Source organism: Sylvia atricapilla, chromosome 23, assembly GCF_009819655.1.
Source record: "Sylvia atricapilla isolate bSylAtr1 chromosome 23, bSylAtr1.pri, whole genome shotgun sequence".
Classification (NCBI taxonomy): domain Eukaryota; kingdom Metazoa; phylum Chordata; class Aves; order Passeriformes; family Sylviidae; genus Sylvia; species Sylvia atricapilla.
This window is the reverse complement of record NC_089162.1, coordinates 3,834,624-3,854,330: the sequence shown is the minus strand read 5'-3', so window position 1 is coordinate 3,854,330 and position 19,707 is coordinate 3,834,624. Positions and strand designations below refer to the sequence as shown.

General features: G+C 46.4%; 1 protein-coding gene across 1 annotated transcript in view; it reads right to left on the bottom strand.

Moving 5' to 3' along the window:
- Nucleotides 1–13,731, bottom strand: part of CLMP (CXADR like membrane protein) — a 51,163-nt gene extending 37,432 nt beyond the window's left edge. The window contains exon 1 of the mRNA XM_066334935.1: nt 13,487–13,731. Coding sequence (XP_066191032.1) covers nt 13,487–13,637 — 151 coding nt within the window. The 5' untranslated portion in view covers nt 13,638–13,731. The remainder of the gene's footprint in view (nt 1–13,486) is intronic.
- Between the last annotated feature and the right edge of the window lie 5,976 nt (nt 13,732–19,707).

Below are 19,707 nucleotides of genomic sequence, written 5' to 3'. Positions count from 1 at the left end.
TCAGTAAAAAAAAATCACCAGAATTTATTTGTTTTTTACTCTTTGGAGTTTTTTTCTCCCCTCCATTCAGCTTTTACAAGATGATCATAAAAAATGAAGCAGCGTTTAAATCAGCAGCAAGGCTGTGAGAGCAGCCCTGAATTCCTGCCTGGATCAGCTCCCTGCTTGCAGGAACTGGGAATTTATCTCCCTTCCAGGGGCTGAAGCTGTTCCTGAGCTCGACTTGCTAAACCAGGAGCTTTCAGTGTGGAGAGAAGACAGAGAAACAAACCCTGTGAAACTCAGAGAGCCCCAGAACCCACCGAAGGCTCCTGAAAGCCGCAAACCCCCAGGAGAAGATGAGAGTTAACAGAGCTCCAGCACACCCCCCGCCTGTCTCATCAGCACCAAGGCTGCCAGGAGCTGCTTGATTTGATTTGTTTTGGGGTTTTTTTTTGTGATTTTTTCCCAATCAGGCTGGGTTTTCCACGCTGCAGAAAAGGAGATTATTGAGAGGACAACCCCGAGGCCGGGAACTGGAAGGAGAAGCTGCAGCCAGCAGCAAAGGGACGCTGCACACTTGGGTTTGCAGCACAGGGAAAGGCTTTGAGGCTGCTCTGGCGGTGGGGAAGCGGCCAGGAACAGCACTGGCAGGGAAAAGGTTCCTGCATGTGTCCTGTGCCACTGCAGAGTGATAAAAAGGGGTTGTATCCTCAGAGTTCTCCTCAGGGAAGGCAAATTTTAGTGGGCAAAATTAAGGCTATCCTTCAGCCCAGCGCAGCCTCCTTTAGGTGATGATAAAAAAAAGGCTGTGAGAGCACAGGAGTGAACCACTCCTAGCAAATAATCCAGTTTTTTAATTCACCCACCACTGAGGTGGGGTAGAACACGCCCTGCACCACCCCCGTCACCCTGAAAACCCCCCTCAAAGCCCAGCAGGTTGTGTTTTGTCAGAGCATCGGCGCCTGTGACCAAAGAGCAGCCTCCAGCAGCGCTCAGAAAAGCAGGAACAAGGCAGGAAGATGTCAATATTGCCTAACTGGCCAGTTCAAATCATTCTACATCCATGAATAACCAGCTTGTGTTATCTGCTTTGTTTTAATCCCCTGCATGGGTTTTGTTTTTTGTTTTTTTTTGCTTGAAGGTGTTTGTCAGGAGGAAGGGAAGGAAGTAAAGAACTCATTGAAGCTGGATATTTTCAGTTCTCAGCTTTTCTGCAGGAATTTGTGCTCTGGAATGACACAGAGAGATGCTAGCCACGTGTCTGGCTCCTTTGGCCAGCAGGCAGGGACAAAACCAGGGTTAAGCCTGGTTAAAACTTTGGATTTCTGTGCAAACCTTGGAGGCTGCAGGGGTTTAAGGAGCAGTGGCAAACAGGCAAAGAAACAATCCCTGCCTCAGAGCGCTTAAAATCCAGAAAAATATCAATATATCTAGAAAAAATACTAATATATCCAGAAAAATATCAATATATCCAGGGGAGGAAAACCCAACAATGTATCCAGGGAAAAAATAAATAAAAATCAATGTGTCCAGAAAAGATATCAATGTATCCAGAATAATATCAGTGAAACCAGAAAAATATCAATGTATCCAGGGGAGAGAAAACTAAATCAATGTATCCAGGGGAAAAGTAAATAAAAATCAATGTGTCCAGAAAAGATATCATTGTATCCAGAATAATATCAGTGTATCCAGAAAAATATCAATGTATCCAGATAAAGATGTATAGATGCATTCAGGAAATGATCAATGTATCCAGGAAGGATACGAGACCCAAGAGGTGGCTGCCTGTGTAGTCACTCTTTTGCCTTTTGGTAAAGTGTGTATATATATGGAGTCAGAGAAATTAAAAAGAGAGTTTTTCTGTTAACTCTTGCTGCCTGCCTCGTTCTTTCGTGTCCCTAACAGCGACACCTCTCTTGGTCCTGAGGCAATCACTGTCAGAAGGGGATGGAAGTTTCTAGATGAACTTCCTAAAATGTCCACAGGTAAACTGGAGCTCCTTCCTCTGTGTGGGGGCACCTGCGGGGTGTGCAGGGGATGCATCCCCACACAGCAGGGAGAGGCTGGCACGGGCTGAGTGCTGTCCCTCAGCCAAACACAGCGTTTTCTCTTCCCAAACCTCGGGATGATTAAAGGACACCTCCTCCGAAGTGACCCAAGTGTCCCCACACTCACAAATTCCAGGGTATTCCTCCTTTACATCACTGCAGATGGAGACACTCAAAATTTAAAAAAATGAAGCCTGAGTCACTAAATTGTGAATCACTGGCAAAATCCAGGCTGGAACCACAACATCCTGAATGCTTCTTTGACCAGAAGACACTCAACCATTGCTTCAAATCCCGCTTTGAATAGGAAAAAAAAAAGAAAAAAGAAAAAAAAAAAAAAAAAAAAAATTAGAAAAAATAATCCTGGCATTTGTCAACACAAAAGCTTTGCTTTGTCTGGCTAAAATTCCCTTTGTCTCCCAGCAAGAGCTTGAAACAATGGAAAGAGGAGAGGTTTTGCCCAGAGCAGAGACCGCAGACAAAGCTGCACTGTGGGAACATCTCCACTACCCTGGATGGATTCAAACAGCTCCTTCTGTGGGAGGCTGAGCTCCTGGGGCAGCACCAGCTGTCCCAAAGTGCTACCTCCACCCCATCCTGGCACCTGAACAGAAAATGCCCCAAAAACATCAGAGCTGGTGGCCAGGAATCCTCGGAAGGTCTCACACAAAGCGCGATGTCGAATTGCTCAGGTGGAACCGAGCTCCTGAACGTCACTGACAAAAGATTCGTGCTCTGCTCAGTGCTCAAATGACAAATAACCCGTGTTTGAATGTCACAGCAGCAGCCATCCTGCAAAGACTCTGGTTCTCCTGGCAGGAAGGGCTGGAGCTGGCACAGGTGGCTCCCAGTGACATCCAGCACCTGCAGGTGGGAATAAACACGAGAAAAGCCTCTCCCAGCGCTCAAACAGCAACAGGGGGTGAAGGCAGTGAGAAGCAATCACCAGAAACATCACTCAGCCAGGCCACTGATTAATAGCATCTCGACTTTAAAAGTAAAATGTTGTCAGTCACCACATAAAGCTAAATTCCGTTTGCTGCAGTTTGGAAATGATCAGGTCAAGAATTAGATTAAGTCAGGTCCTTCAAACCTGGCTCTAAACTCCACAGCAGGTTTGCTGCTCATCCATCTGCACGGTGTGCCAAGAGTAAATAGCCAACGGTGCAATGTGCAATTAGTAAATAACCAATAATGCAATATACAATTAGTAAATAACCAACAATGCAATATGCTATTAGTAAATAGCCAACAATGCAATATGCTATTAGTAAATAGCCAACAATGCAATATGCTATTAGTAAATAGCCAACGGTGCAATGTGCAATTAGTAAATAACCAATAATGCAATATGCAATTAGTAAATAACCAACAATGCAATGTACTATTAGTAAATGACCAATAATGCAATGTGCAATTAGTAAATAACCAACAATGCAATGTACTATTAGTAAATAACCAACAACGCAATATACTATTAGTAAATAACCATTTACAATTAGCAAATAATGCAGTGTACAATGAGTAAATAAACCCGAATGCAACCTACAAACTGTAAATAAAAGTGGGTACAGTATCCAAATGGTAAATATGCGTTCACACAGCACAAAATCCCCTTTTTGCAGAGCCCAGCTTTGGACTCTCTGAAGCAGCTGAAGCCAGGAGCTGCCAGCAGAGCCTCAGAGCCCATCACCGAGGGAGTGAGAGGCTTCACTGAGTGGCACTGAAAGCTCTGACACCATTTTCAGGCTGTTTTTATGCTCGAGGAGTTCCAAGGGAGTTCCAGAGAGGTCTGGAAATGGGGCAGTGCTCCTGCTTCACTTTTTGGAGGGTGCAGCAGCCTGGGCTCATCTGGGCCATACACACTGCACCAGATCCTGGGTTTGGTGGCCCTGGAAGTCACTCCATCTCCTCCAGCAGATTCCCATGTCCCTCAAGATCCCCCAGCAGATTTTTTTGTGCCTTGGGCCAAACAAACTGCACCAAATCCTGGGTTTGGTGTCTGTGGAAATCTCTCAAGTTGCCCCAGCAGATTTTTTGTGTCTCTGGGACAAACTCACTGCACAAAATATTGGGTTTGGTGTTCCTGGGAGTCCCTCAACCTCCCCTAATTGTTTTTTTGTGTCCCTGAGCCAAACAAACTGCACAAAATCCTAGGTTTGGAGTCCCTGGAAGTCATTAAAGTTCCCCCAATAGATTCTTGTGTCCCTCAGGCTCCTCCAGCAGATTTTTTGTGTCTGTGAGCCAAACAAACTGCACAAAATCTTGGGTTTGGAGTCCCTGGTAGTCACTCAAGATTACCCAGGAGATTCTTGTGTCTCTGGGCCAAACAAACTGCACCAAATCCTGGGTTTGGTGTCCCTGGGAGTCACTCAGCCTCCCCCAATTACTTTTTTGTGTCCCTGAGCCAAACAAACTGCACCAAATCCAGGGTTTAGAGTCCCTGGAAGTCCCCCCAAGCTCTCCCAGCAGATTCCTGTGCCCCAGTTCGAGCTCTGGCTCCCCAGGAGCAGCTCCTGTGCCCGCTGCTGTCTCAGGAGGTTCAGCCTGCTGCTGCTCTGAGCCCGGTGCCAGCCAGTGCCCGGGGAGGATGGAACAATTTCCTCAGTGTTGCTCAACAAGGCAGGACCCACAGCAGGATTCCCAGCACCCTCCAGCCTCACTGCAGCAGAATCCACTCTGGAATGACCCTGCTCCAAATCTGGCTCTGCACCTCTCCCTGCACAGCTCTGAGAAACGCTACTTTGTTCAGGAAAAGGAGAAAAAAAGGGGAAAAAAAAGGGGAAAACAAAAAGCCCTGATGTTGGAGAACGTGGCTCCTTTTTTCCTCTTGTCCCTGGAATTGTGATTGGAAATAATTGGAAGTGTCACTGGAAGTAATCAGAAGTGACAGTCCCTGGGCTACAAGGCTTTTGCTTCGAGTCTAACGATCCCCCCGCAAAACAAAACCTAAATTTAAACAATGAAGTCATAAAGTGATTTGCCTTCAAGGTTGAAAACCCTGCAATATATTTTTTTTTTTTTTAAATAATGATAATAAAAAAAGAGTGCCTGTCTCTGGTGCAGTTCAATATTCCAGGCTTGCTGTGTCAGATGAAAGCACAAAACACACACAAAGACACCCCGTGATTTCTGGCTCTACCTGGCCAATAAAGGTCCAAATCTCTATTAAACACTCCTGTGACCTTTCAAATTCTATCATGTCTTTAAGGAAAAACACAGCCGGAGTAATCCGAGCTGGGAGACTCATCCAGCACCCATCTCAAATATTCCAAATACTGGAAAACCACCTAATTCTGATATTTTGCTGAGGGACAAAGGGAATGGGATGGAATCATTCTTATTTTTTTTACATTCCTAAAAAGGCCTCCTAACAGCCCATCCAGGCACTCAGGGAAAGAATCTGTTCAAAACACCTCACAGCCACGACACACTCCAGACAGAAAAACTCGATTTGCCTTTTTTCATATGAAGTAATTCAGAGAGCCAGCACCCAGAGCCCGGGATTTCCTTTCTGTGAGGTTCCCCTGAGAGCACTGCAGCGCTCCACACCACGGAGTGGTACCTCAGCACAGTGGTACCAAAAAAAAAGCCATTAATATGTGATAAATAGTGATAAAAATCGCCATTAATAAGGGATAAGTATCACCATTAATAAGGGATAAGTGTCACCATTAATAAGGGATAAATATCACAAATAATAGGTGATAAATATCTTACTAGAAAATAAAGATAAAGAATATCTTATTAGAAAATAAAGATAAGGAATGTCTTATTAGAAAATAAAGATAAGGAATGTCTTATTAGAAAATAAAAGGTCTCTCCAGGTGGCAGGAGAGGGATTTCAGTTTGGATCCAGCTCTTTGTTAATGCCCTGCACATCACTGCTGTGTCCACATTTGGGGATGTCTCAGGGGGGAAATGGCTCTAAGTCAGAGCTGCAGAGGTTTCAGGTGTGTTCTCTCACCTGTCCCTGGGGTTCCTCTTTTCTCAGGTGTGCTTTGGGTGTTCTCTGTGCAGTGTGGCCCCGCTGGGGGGATCAGAGCTCCCTCTCACAGTGACCCTTGGCAGCAGCAGCCGAGCTGGGGCAGCCCCAGCGCAGCCTTGCCCCGGACCCTGCACACTCCATCTCCAGGGGAGCAGCCTCCTCCTGGAGGCAATGTCCCCAGCACACCCCAGTCCTCAGCGACCTTCTCCCTGCAGAGGGAATTCCACTGCAGGCACTGAGCTGAATCCAGCTTTCCCACCCAGCCTCAGCCTCCTGCCACTGAAAAAGGGAAATACAGGTTGGATATTGGGAAGAAGCTTTCCACTGAAAGAGTGATAAAGTACTGGAATTATCTACCCTGGGAGTGGTGGAGTCACCATCCCTGGATGTGTTTAAGGACAGACTGGATGTGGCACTCAGGGTTTAGTTGAGGTGTCAGGGCTGGGCTGGACTCGATGATCCTGGAGGTCTCTCCTAAGCTGGTGGCTCTGGGATTCTGTGAAAACCCCCAGGAGGAGAGAGGGGCTGGGGGTGTGCTGGGGTTGATCCCCGTGGGACAGCAGAACTGACACCGTGTGGCCAGGTCTGGGAAATCCTGAGTTAAAAATTTGCCTTTTCCAGCTGCCAAATGATTTCCTGGAGAAAGGGAAGGAGCAGATGAGGGCAGGATGGGCTTTGTGGCCTTCCATCACACCCAGCACCTTCGAGCCGCTCTGTCCTCTCTACAACTTGTCTCAAAGAGGTCACAGACCCCTTAAGGAGTCAGAAAACACACCAAGGTGCCAAGTGTGGCTGAGGAGAGCCTGACCTGTGCCCACCCTCCTTTCCTAGGGCTGGGCGATCTCTGGGAAGAGGGAGCAGCTTCATTCTGGGTCGATAACCCCGTGCAGGGCTCCTGTTGAATTCCCTTCCCTGCACTCTGGCCAAGGGAAGTTTGACCCCGGGCTGGCAGAGGCGGCTGTCACTGTCCCCAGAGAGCCCAGGGGATGATGAGGCTGGAATCCAGCCTCGTGCCTGGTGACTCCTCACACATTTTCCATTGTTGTTCCTGCCCATCCATCCCTGCGTCCTGCCCTCTCACTGAGGCTCCGTCCACAGACCTCCCTGCCCTGACTTCACCCCTGACTTTTTGCTGGGCTGCTTCTGTAAACTGAGCATTGCTAAAAACAGATGAAGACACAGCTTTGGGGGAAAAGAAAAACAACCCAAAAAAAGCAACCAAAGCAGACCCATTCATCTTTTCAACAAGGCACCACCAAGCTCCTCGTGCACCCAGAGCAGCCTCGCCTGCAGCTCACAAGATGTGCACATTAAACACATTGCAGAGGCACAAACACTGCCTGCAGCCTGGGCTAACACGGGGCAGGGTTTAATTAGAAATTTAAGGTGTATTTTGACTAAAATTGTGAGGAGAAGGCGCAGAAAGCAGCTTGAAGCCCCTCATTTTATTGGCATTACACACAGTTTTTAGTCCAGTGTAACAAAGGCTTAGAAAAGCTTTTCCAAATCCGTTTAAGACTGGCAGAGGGACTGTTTATATCTCTTTCCCACTCGGAGAACAAATCCCAGACTGCAAACCTGCTGAAACCCCCCAAAGCCCGTGTTTGCCTGCAGGAGGACGGGGGTGTCTGCTGTGACCCTGAGGACAAACACCAGGATATCGCCCTGCCAGTTGTGCAATGGCATTTCTGGGAAGAGGCTTGTGCTGCTCTTACAGAAAATATCCTTCTGAAGAGCTCCCCAAAAAACAAACCATGAATTCTGTGTGGAGGAGACAAGGCCAGGGTGGGTATAAAGGCAAAACTCCGCTTGTTTTCCATAGGAAATTCAGAGAAGTTGCCTTCTCTCTGGCTCTGGCTCTACTTCCCATAAAAGCAAATCCTTCTCCACAGTTTTGGCATGTTGCTTTTCCTCATCCTTTTCTCCCTCGTGGTAAAATGGAAAAAGCAGAAAGGATATTAAACAAAACAAAACAAAACAAAACCAAAAAAAAACCCCCCAAAAAAAAACCTCCTCCAAAATAAACTTCTTGTTTTGTTTTAGATGTTAAAAATCCCAACTATTTCATACAAAACAAAGCACCACTAGAGGAAAAAAAAAGGCAGGCAATTTATCATCGAGTGTCTGGACAGCAAATATTTGATGCAAACCATCCCTGGCTTTGGAAGAATTGGAGTGTCTCAGGAGGAGTGTTAACCCTGATATTCTGCCAGAGAGCAACTCAATTATGTTTGACTCCTTTGAATTCCCCCTGGAGCTCCAAATGGATCCTCTGCTTCCCTCTATTCCCTTTCCTCAGGTATTCCCAGAGCAGAGTTCTAATAAAGACCTGGAATTAAACCCACACTCCTCTGACAGCCTGGATATCTCACACAGTCGACGTTTCGTTGCCTGCTCTTGGAATTGGAGAGAAATTATCAACTCCAAGAAGTTGTCCCGGGGAGAAAAGTCCTTTTTTAAAAGCTAAATACATCACCAAGTTCCCTGAATTCCTTCAGGAGCCCGTGACAAAGGGAAGGTGAAATCAAGACACAAAAGTCCCACACAGAACTCCTTTTTTCCCAGCTGCAGGTTGGGTTTTTACACCACTCCTGAGCCAAGGTTTGTGCTGAATTTTAGAAGAAAACAAAGCAAAGCCTTTTTATCACCAACCTCCAACACCATGGAACACTCAAAGGCAAGAGGAGGAGCCAAGGAAAACCAGAAAATAACGAATATGTTTTATATTTTAGTTGTCACTGAGAAATTTAAGAAATATCTGGAAAATCAGCAGAAATAGGGGTCCACGACCTTTGTTTTAGGCAGCGTGAAAATTGTCTCCTTTGGTTTTTACTCCTGAAAAATCAGCAGGAGTTAAGGTCCACAAGCTTTGTTTTAAACAACCTAAAAACTGTCTCCTGGGGTTTTAACTCCGGGAAAATCAGCAGGAACAGGGACCCAGAAGCTTTGTTTTAGGCAAACTGAAAACTCTCTCTCTCTTTTTTTTTTTTTTTTTTTTTTTTTTTCTTTTTTTTTTAATTGTTTCTGGAAAATCAAGAGGAATGAAGGCCCACAAGCTTTGTTTTAACAAAACAAAGATTTGTTAAAACAAGGATTTCACAACTTGAAATCTGTCTCCTTTGTTTTCTGGGAAATAAAGGTCTATGAGCTTCATTTTAAGCAAGCTAAAAACGTCTTTCCTCTGTTTTTTACTCCTGGAAGATCAGCTGGAATAGAGACCCACAAGCTTTGTTTCAAGCAACCTGAAAACTCTCATTTGGGTTTTTTCCACTCCTTCTGGAAAATCAAGAGGAATTAAGGTCTACAAGCTTTGTTTTAAGCAAGCTTAAAAAGTCTTTCCTCTGTTTTTTACTCCTAGAAAATCAGCAGGAATAAAGACCCACAAGCTTTGTTTTAAACAACATGGAACCTGTCTCCTTTGGTTTCTGGAGAATAAAGATCCACAAGCTTTGTTGTAAGCAACCTAAAAACTGTCTCCTTTGGTTTTTAGGGAATAAAGCTTCACAAGCTCTGTTTTCAGCACCCTGAAATCTGTCTCCTTTGTTTTCTGGGAAATAACAGCACACAAGCTTTGTTTTAGGCAACCTGAAAAACTCTTTGTTTTTTTACTACTCCTGGAAAATCAGCAGGAATTAAAGTCCACAAGATTTAATTTAAGCAAGCTGAAATCTCTCTCCTTTATTTTCTGGGAAATAAAAACCACACAAACTCTGGTTTAGGCACCCTGAAATCTGTCTCCTCTGTTTTCTGGGAAATAAAACCCCACAAGCTCTGGTTTAGGCATCCTGCAACGTCTCCTTTGGTTTCCACTCCTCCTGGGCAGCAGCATCCCCTTAAATCCACAATTCCCAGCGCCCTCCCTGGGAGTGGAAGCGCTTCTTTAAAAACCCCAACAATCCCAGTGGGTTTTGCTTTTCTGTGGCACGGGATGGAAGGTTTGGGGAGCAGCCAGAGGAGGAGCAGAGAGGGTTTTACAGCAGAGCACAGCCCCGGGCTGCTCAGTGCCTGCATCATCTCGGATTTCCCGGCCACCAGCCCGTGGGTACCTGGGCAAATGCCTGCTGTCAGAGGCAATTCCTCACGCCAGCAGGTCCTGAGAGGAGCTGCTCCATAACCTTTTTCTTGGTGCAGTGAGCCGGGGGAAGGCTGGGTGCGCTCAGACCAGAGGCTGCAGCGCCCTGGGATGGTGCTGAAAGAGATTCCTCAACCTCAGAGCGTGGAGGGCAAAGCTGGGCTTGGTCAGATGCCTCCATGTGCCACCTGGGTCACCAAAAACTGGTGCCTTGGGAGGGCTGAGCTGGAGCTGAGACTGGGCAGAGCTGGAGGATAAAGCCGGTGTTTATTGAAAGGGCTTTAAGGTACACCTTGGGCAGGACAAGAGCCTGGGCAGGGCTGCACCCAAAATGGGCACAAAATGGACAGAAAATGGATCCAGCGTGGTCATAAAATCGTCCCAAAATGGACACAAAATGGCCAACAGGTCACGAGGTCTCACACATTTATAAGTTTTGGTCCATTTGCACGTTGGGGTTGAATTGTCCCATTCCAGCCCCAGGCTGTGAGGTCCCATTCTCCTTGTCCCTCCCTCCAGCCCACCCTTGTTTGTGCTTTGGGCTGAAAGTTGTCCTTGGTGTGCAGCAGGAGAAGGGTTTGTTTTGTGTCCCTGCTGTGTGCAGAGCTGAGTGACACTGACTGTGAGCTCAGAGCTCACCCCTGGGCACCACAGAACATGAAATACAGCAAAGCTCAGACTCAAGGGGTCTCTCAGGACAGACTTTGCTCTCAGTGCCACACCAGAACGACATCCCAGCTCTCACAGAGCACAGCGGGGTCAGGTAACCACTATTTTTGCTGCACAGGGGTGGATGATCCCTACCAGCTCAGGGAAGGGTCACTGCCCACAGCAGCACATCAGGAAGATGGGGGAGTGATTTGGGCTGGCGCATCTCCTGCTTTGGTCTCCAAATCCTGCAGGGCAGAGCGCTCACAGCAGCCACCAGCCAAGGAAAAAGCACGTGAAACCAATCCATAGAAATAATCACCCCTGAAAACTGCTTCAATCACGAGAAAAATCAGCTTTTTCCTTGAATGGAAGGGTCATCAAAAACATTTATAATTTTACTTGGAGTGGGAGAAAGGCAGAGGAGATTTTCCACCCCGTAAAATCTAAACCAATTCAGAAACACATTTCAGTGAAAGCTTTGGCTACTGCAACGTTCTGTTATGAACCTTTCCCACTCAGAAGTTGAAGAACCACCTCAAAATTCTGCTTTTCAAAGGTGTGAGGTGTCCCAAAGGGAGTTTGTGGCAGTGGATTGTCACTCCTCAGCTGGTCACAAACACGTCACCCTCACAGGCAGAACGTGGGCCACCTTCCCCTCTGCACGTCCCTGCCTCAGCCTCTCCTGGCACCGTGAGCCTGGCCGTGCTCTTGGCCACACTCAGCAAAGTCTTTCATCTCCTCTTGTTTTAATAAAGTCTCCTTCAAACCCTCTGGCTCCTGTTTCCTGTCTCCTCACACAGCTGCTCGTGTGCCCCGGAGAGGTAAACAGTGGAAAAGACAAGAGTCGTGTCTATTGGGATGTTTAATGATGAAAACCCAAACCTTCCTCTCAAGACTTCTCTAAAACCAGTGGGGTTTTTCCACATTAGTCTTCACTTTATCAGAGAGAAAAAAAATATAAATTAGCAAGGCGGCCCTGGCAGTTCTGTAGGTTTTTTCTGCAGAAACCCCAGGCTTTAGGCAGTGTTCAGGAGGATCTTGGAGCAGGGAATCACGACATTCCCTTACTTTACCCTGGACTTCTGCTGGCCAAGCAGCAGGACCAAGTGCTCTGCTGTCGAGGCAGGTGAAGCTCAGGGGCAGCGCGGTGAGTGCTGCAGCACCAGCGACAAAACATCCCAGGTTTTCTCTGAGCTTTGAAAACAACTCTCCCCTCACCCGTGCTGGGCCAGGAGAGACTCAGAAACCTGACTGCAGGTGAGTCTTTAGCTGGGCACTGCCGTGCTCCTGTCAGTGGAGTGCTGAGGGCACCTTGATAAAGCCAGTTGTGGTTTATAGATAAAAGCAGCAAAGGTAAGTCATTATATTACAGAAAAACCTCCTTTTCTGTGGCAACAGTTTGTTCCTTTCGCTCCAAACCTTCAACGTTTTGGAACGTTCAGCAGCTGAACGGGACCAAAGGCTGCAATTCCCGTTGTCTCCATCAGCGACAAGCCTTCTGTGCTCCCCATTTCCCACAGAGCCACCTCCTGAGGGGCTGAGCAGCTCCTGGCAGGAGCTGAGCTGTTCCTAACCCTGCTCTCTCCTCTCCTGGAGTCCTCTGCAGGCCCTCCTCAGGACAGGGAGGCACAGAAGTCCAGATGTGCAGGGCATTGGGTGCCCCAGAACATCCAAACCCCAGCACATCCCACAGAGAAAACCTTGAGCAGCAATCCACAGGACAAAAGCCACTCCTCCACTCATCAGCAGCTGGCCAAATGTTGTGTTTGATCACCAAAACTCCCTCTCTGGTCCACATTCCTCACCTGGAGGGCTTAAACTGGGCTTTCCCTGGCGCGACCCTTCGGAGCTGTTCAGAGCTCCCGTTCTGCCTGTGCCCTGCTCAGCTCCTCCCAGGGCAGCGGGGACCAGCCCAGGGGGTGTCCTCACACCTGCCCCAGGTTCCCAGCGCACAGGAGGAAATCCCCAAGGCTGGGATCAGCTGGGATTGCCAGGGCAGAGGGCTGTCAGCAGGACGGGGTGAGCAGGAGGGAAGCACAGCTCACTGCTCACCCCGGCAGGAGCAGGAGCCCCTCAGACACCTCAGGGCTGCCAACACTTTCCCCCACAGCCCTCCAGCTCTCCTTCACTCTCCTTCTCCTTTTCCCACTCTCTGCTCCTCTCCTGCTCACCAAATCCTCACCTCTCTTTCTTTTCTTTTCTTTCCTTTCCCTCCTTCCAGCAGCCCTTCCTCGCCTTCCCCCTTCTCTCATCCTTTTCTCCCCAACTCCTCCTGCTGCACTCCAACACATCTGGTTCTAATCTCACTGCGAACAATAACCCCTTTTCATTCGCGGCATCCCAGCGCCCAGCGATTCAGCGCAGTTACACAAACTTGACACTCCGCCTGAGACAAAGACATTTTATTCACCTCGTTTTGCCCCAGAGGTGCAAGCCCCTCTCCCTTTTATCCCTGGAAAGCGCTGCTCTCTTTAAACAAGAAACACACACGCTCCAAAATGAGGCTGTTTGACCACCGCTTTTTAAAATTAATCGGAATAATCGCAGATCTCGGGCTGTCAACCTGCTCATGAAGCGACCAGAACTGAAATTACAGTTTCCCATAAAAGTTTCCTCCTTACAAACCCCTTTTCCCCAACTCACCAGAGCTGAATTTCAAGCACATGCAGCAGGCTGGTGGAAGTTTGACGAAATAAAAAACTGAGCAATGGCAAAGAAAAGAAAAAGAAAAAGCCAACCTACCTACGAAGAGGATTGAAAATGCAGACATTCCGTCTCCCAGCGAGAGGGACTTCTCCTCCCTTTTTCTTGTCTCCCTCTCTCCCAAGGACAGCAGGCAGACCTGCACAGGATTCAAAGGAACGCCTCTGGAATGCGCCGAGCGTAATTGCATCCATGTGCCAGAAAAATCACCAACTTCACTCTTTCTCCCCTCCTGCTATTCAGCCCCTGCTCCATCTTCCATCCAGATCCAGCCACAGCTTTTTTTTTTTTTTTTTCCTTTTTTTTTTTTTTTTTTTTTTTTTTTTTTTTTTTTGAGGGTGGTGGATTTTTTTGGCTGGAAATTCAGGGCCCTGAAAGGTTTTTTTGGGGGGAGAGAAGAGGCAGAGGCAGCACGGCGAGGATTTTCACATCCAGAGGGGCAGCACAGAACAGTTTTTGCCTGTCTGGAGAGGAGAGAAGCAAAGGAGAAAACACTGAGCTCAATGTTCACCACATGGCTGCCTCCCACCAGAGCCCCTCCCTGCCATCAGCTGGGATTAATAGTGAAGACCAGTCATGTGGGTTGAGGTAGAGCTGATTTCCAGCAAGAATATGGATATTTAGAAGAGAAACCAGAGGATTTCTCCAGTGGCAAAACAGTTAAGTTTGGAGGCAGAAAAAAAAAAAAATAGCTTGGAAAAAAAAAAATCAGATTCGTCACTCAGGGGTTGGGGGGAGACTCTTGGAAAAAGCTCCTCAGGAGGATAAACACACTCTTCTGGATGAATTAGCTCTGGGCTCTTTTCTGCCCTGGAAACTGGGGATTTCAGGCTTGCTGGAGCACTGGCTCTGCCTGCTGCCTGCTTTTCCTTTGGCGTTCTGAGGAGGGAAAGAAATCCCCGAAATATGGGTTTAATTTCAGGTCGTAGCAGTGCTTCACCGATGAGGGGAAAGCTCAATCAAGCTGAAAGTGGGGATGTGATTTTAACTCCCTCCCAAACAGCATTTACACCATCTTCACCCTCATGAAGGGGAGCAGGTTCTAAAAATTCCCTCAGGTACCCCCAGAAATAAACACCCAGCACACTCAGCAGAAGGGAAAGAACGCAGATTTACCCACCTCTGTGCCTTGGAATACAGAGCAAAAAAATAAAATAAAATTCTTCCCCTCAGAACAGTTATGAAAGTGTTTGTAAAGCCTGGAGGAAAGCAGCAAACCGTGGGCAAGGCTGCCAGCCTGTGGTTTGGGACATCACACTCAGTTTTCCGATCTTTCTCTCCTTTCCCTGGCTAACTCCACCCACACACAATTTCTCTGTACTTTGCCCCTCTCCCCCCCAAAAAATCAGGGATAAAAAGCTCCTGTGCCTCTCCAGGGGTGAAATCAAACCCTGTGCAGAGGCAGGAGCTGGGCTCTGTGATTCTTGTGGTCGCCTGCAGTTCAGGAGATTTTATATTTTTTTATGAAATACAGAAATATTTATGGAGCTCTCAGAGAGGAGGCACAACTCTTGGGAGCTCTGGAGGGATTTGGTGCCTCTGCAGGTGTTTGTGGGAGGAAAACAAAGGGTGCTGCCAAAATCAAACCCTAGATTCTGACAGACCCAGGGAGAATAAAAGGGATAAAAATCTTCCCTCTGCACCCACTTTCATGGAAGTTTTATTTGCTCCTCCCAGCTTTAGATGGAGACAGAGCAGCATTTGGCTCCTCCTCTCCAGAACTGATTTTCTCTCTGTATCACCATGTTTTAACCAGCATTTTTTATCTAACAGAGGCTCTAACAGAGGCTGATTGTCCGAATCTAACCTGCCTTGGGTGAACATCACACTTCCCACGGAGCGGCTCTGCCCATCCCACACAACCAGGATTCTTCCAGAACCTTTCCCCACGTGCTTGACCAAACCTGCTGCTGCTTTCCCTGAAGAATGGACCTGAAACTGCCTTGATGAGGACATGAATCAATGGAGAAAAATTGATTTAATGCCTCCCCAGCTCCTGCGGCCAGGCAGCACCGAGCTTGTCTCTGTGCATTACGAGTGTGACAGAAGATGTGAATTCCCGGCGTCCTGATGGATTTAATGGGATCAATTCCTCCCCAGGGAGAGGGAGAGGAGTGCTGGCACTGCCCGCCCAGCCTCCCCCAAGATAAAACTCGGGGTTTAAATTAGGCTGAAAGTTTGTAAAGTTTGTTTTAAAATAAAGTTTTATTTGCCTCTCCCAACCCCAGGAGGCTGGGATGTGCAGGGGGAGGAGGGTGGAAAAGGAGGGGCTGCAAAAATCCCCTCTTCCTTTTCAAACATCTCCTCTTCCTCTGCAAAAATCTTTTTCTCTGCGAAAATCTTCTCTTCCTCTACAAAAAATTTCCTCTTCAAAAATATTTTCCTCTGCAAAAATCTCCTTCTCCTCTTCAAAAATCTCCTTTTCTTCTTCAAATATCTCCTCTTCCTCTTCCAACATCTCCTCTTCCTCTGCCAAAATTTCTCTTCCTCTTCAAAAATCTCCTTTCTCTTCAAAAAATTTCTTCTTCCTCCACAAAAATCTCCTCTTCCTATTCAAAAAATCCCCTCTTCCTCTGCAAACATCTCCTCTTCCTCCCCCCATTCCAGAGCCTGTTCCCACATCACCTCCTCTGGGGGTTCTCCCTCTGGTTTGGGGTTCCCGCAGCAGTTGCAGTGAGGGCTGAAGCAGGACAGAGGTGCTGCTCACAGGACACCCTCTGCTGGCCCTGCCCTGGGGAAAAGCTGTTCTTTGTTGTTCCAGGAGGGGGGAATTCCCTCCAGGAGGTCTGTGACAGCTCTCACCCGGTGCTCCGGGGGAGGTGGGTCAGGAATTCTCACCAGGGGGAGCAGGGGAAGACAAACTGATGTTGGAGATAAGCATCAAAGCAAGAAGTTTTGTAAAAAAAAAACCCAAAAAACAACAACAACCACCACCAAAAAACCCCCAAAAAACCAAAAAAAACCCCCCAAAATCCCCCCAAAACCCAAAATGAACCCCTGTGATAAACTGAATTAGTTTTTCAGTATTTCAATGTTCCTGTGCTGCTGTTGACAGACCCCAACTTTTAAACACAGATTAAAACACCTGACTACAAAACTTGCAGAAATCCCCTTGGGTCACAGACCAGTTTTTGTGGAGCTGTCTCAGGTTCAGCCCCTTGACATTTGGACGATCAAACCTTCCAGAAAACACACTCCCTTAAATCTTGAAATCTTAAATCTTGAAAAGGTCTCACATTCCAAGAGCCCTCCCAGCACTTTTATACCCCAACTAGAATTTGTGGGGACTCTTTCTTTAAACCAAACTGATTTTTTTTTTTTTAATCAATTTATTCCTTTCACTTTTTTCTTGCTCCTCCAAGGAATCAGCTCCTTGAGCCTGAGCTTCCTCCAGTGCTGCAGAGCTGCGTGTTCTCTTCTTAATTGTGATTTAATGTCCCCATCACTCAAAACATATCCAAAAGCTGCATTTTCTCCCAAAAAACTCCCACTGTTGCTGCTGAGCTCCCCCCTGGTGCTGATTCCTTGTTGTCTCATCTCCAAGATCCCTTATACTGACTTTTTTCACTCAGTTTCAATGATCTGAGCAGCTTCTTGATAAAGTCATTAAAAGAACAAAACTCACTGATCACTTCGAATCTCTTGATAAAAAAAAAAAAAAAAAAAATCCGTTCTGTTTTTAGGGTTGCAACTGAAAAAAAAAAAATAAAAGCACCAAGAACACGATGAAAAAAAAAAAAAACTCAAATGACACAAACAAATCTCAAAACAGACAACAACAACAAAATGTTGGGGGAGAAATCAAACCCTTCACACAGATTTTCTTTTCACAATCAGCCACTGGAGGAAAGGCTGCTTCATGTTTTGTGCTTTGTGGAGCAGTTGTTGGTGGAGGAGTTCTCCCTCAGCCAGGCTTCAATAATTGATTATAAAAGCACAATCAGTCATTTGGTATCAGTAGGAAAAGAGCTCTTCAATGAGGCTCAGCACTCACTAAATGTGTCTGAGGGGAGAAAAAATAACAACTCAAAAGCTCTTTAAAGCTCCAGCTCAGAGCCTCAGCCCACAGAGCTCCGGGGTTGATTTTTGTTTGTTTGAAGGGAAAACACCCCTATTATTCTTTTATAGTCTTATTTTCCTCTGTGAGGTGGTGGAGTCAAAGTAAATTGTTCCTTGCACAAAGAAAGAGCGTTTTTAATCTTCTAACTTCGTGCTGGATGCTTCAAAAACAAAGAACTGAGCACAGACTGATTCCTCCTGAGAATTGTCTTCACTCTATAGAAATCTATTTCTTAAAACACCTCGCTAAAGGTTAATAAGATTTGATCTAAAAAAACCCAAACCCCCCCCCCCCCCCCCAAAAAAAACCAAATTTTTTTTTTTTTTTTTCCCTAACAGCAAATGTTTCAACCCTTTTAAATGAAAATGTTGCAGGTACAAGGGTGAACTCTCAGTTTTCTCTTCAGGACGAAGCCAACATTTTGATACCTGAAACGCAAATTTGAAGCTTCTGGTGAACAGAATTAAAGCAATTCTTTAAAATTGCAAAGCCACAATGTGCTTCTGGATTGCTCTCAGGTAACTTTTGTCCAACTTCTCCCTTCTAAATTTTGCTCTGGTAAACAGCAGACTGAAGTTTACATTCCTGACCACTTCCATCACAGGATGCAGTTCATGGGACACACTTTTGCCAGCTGCCTGTGGAAAAGTAAATCCTCTGCTTTGCTTAACACAACGTGAAATGTTTTGGCTAGAAAATTAGTTTAATCTTAATATTAAAACATATTATTTAGAAGAGCTGGCCTTGAAAAGATGTGGTTTTGAAAAAAGAGAAATGAAAGGGAGGGCTTTATGAATTTTCCTGTCAATGTCCTGAGCCCCACTCTGGTTCACTTTTATTTCTCATTTATTCAACTGTTTCTCTTGAATTTCCCATTCATTCAGTTGTTTCTCTTGCATTCCTCATTTATTCAGTTTTTTCTTTTTTTATTTCCCATTCATTCAGTGGCTTTTCTTGTATTTCTCATTTATTCAGCCTTAGGGAGTGGAGGATCCAGCAGGTCATTTCCCACTGTGATTTCCCACATCCCTCTCTCCACTTCTGCACTCTGTGTTTAATTGAACCAGTGTAACTGCTCTATTAATTACTGCAAGCCACACTTTGGAGTCTTGTTACACTAACAAATAAAAGAGGGCAACTCTGTGTAGATGACCTGAGGTATTCCTTTTAAGATTTCCTGAAATCCCTGAGATTTTTTAGGTGCCTGACCCAGCAAAAAACTCAGATTTGGGATATTTAAGGAGGGTACCTACAAATGGGAGGCCTCCAGGCTGTTAAAAAATGACTGTATCTATAAACCCCTGATTTTCAGCCTGGTCTTTAATGGCTTTGGGTGTCCATATGCTCCAGGGGCCCCTCAGGGCCTGCCCACAGCTGCAGGGGCAGAGATGTTGTTGCACACTCATGCATGGCTGAGCTACATCACCCCCCAGCTCCTGTGCTGCAGCTCGCTCCAGGCAAATGTCCTGCGAGGTTTATGTTTAAATAATGCCCTCTAAGATCATCACTTAACGGGTATGACTAATTCAATGCTGGAATTCAGTGAGGGCTCCCAGCCCTGCTCTTCCAGCTCCTCTCAGGGCGCCAGCCTGGTCACTAGGGCTGTGACAATGACTCTGGGTGGCTGCAGGACACTTGGGGAGCTCCCTGCTCACTCATGTCTTGGGTTTTGTAATAAAAAAAATTGTTTATTCTATTGCATTTGTTGAAACCCGGCTGAGGACTTGGTGTGGGTTTTTTTTTTTTTTTTTTTTGTCTTTATCTGTTGTAACTCCAGGAGGGAGGGGTGGCTGCCTTCTCTGATAACGAGCCAGCTGTTAAAAGTGGCTGGGGCAGTGTTTCTTATCTCTGTTCACCCTCCCATTACCTCCATGGGGATATCTCCTGTTAATGGGCCATCAAGGCTCACCAATGACATCACACATGACATCATCCAGTGTTCCTTATCTCCTCTGGGGGATATCTCCTGTTAATGGGCCATTAAAGCTCACCAATGACATCACACATGACATCATCCCAGTGTTCCTTATCTCCTGTTAATGGACCATCAAAGCTCACCAATCACATGACACCATCCCAACGTTCCTTACCTCCTCCATGGGGATATCGCCTGTTAATGGGCCATTAAACTCACCAATCACATGACACATGACATCATCCCAGTGTTCTTTATCTCCTCCATTTTCACCTAGATAAAACG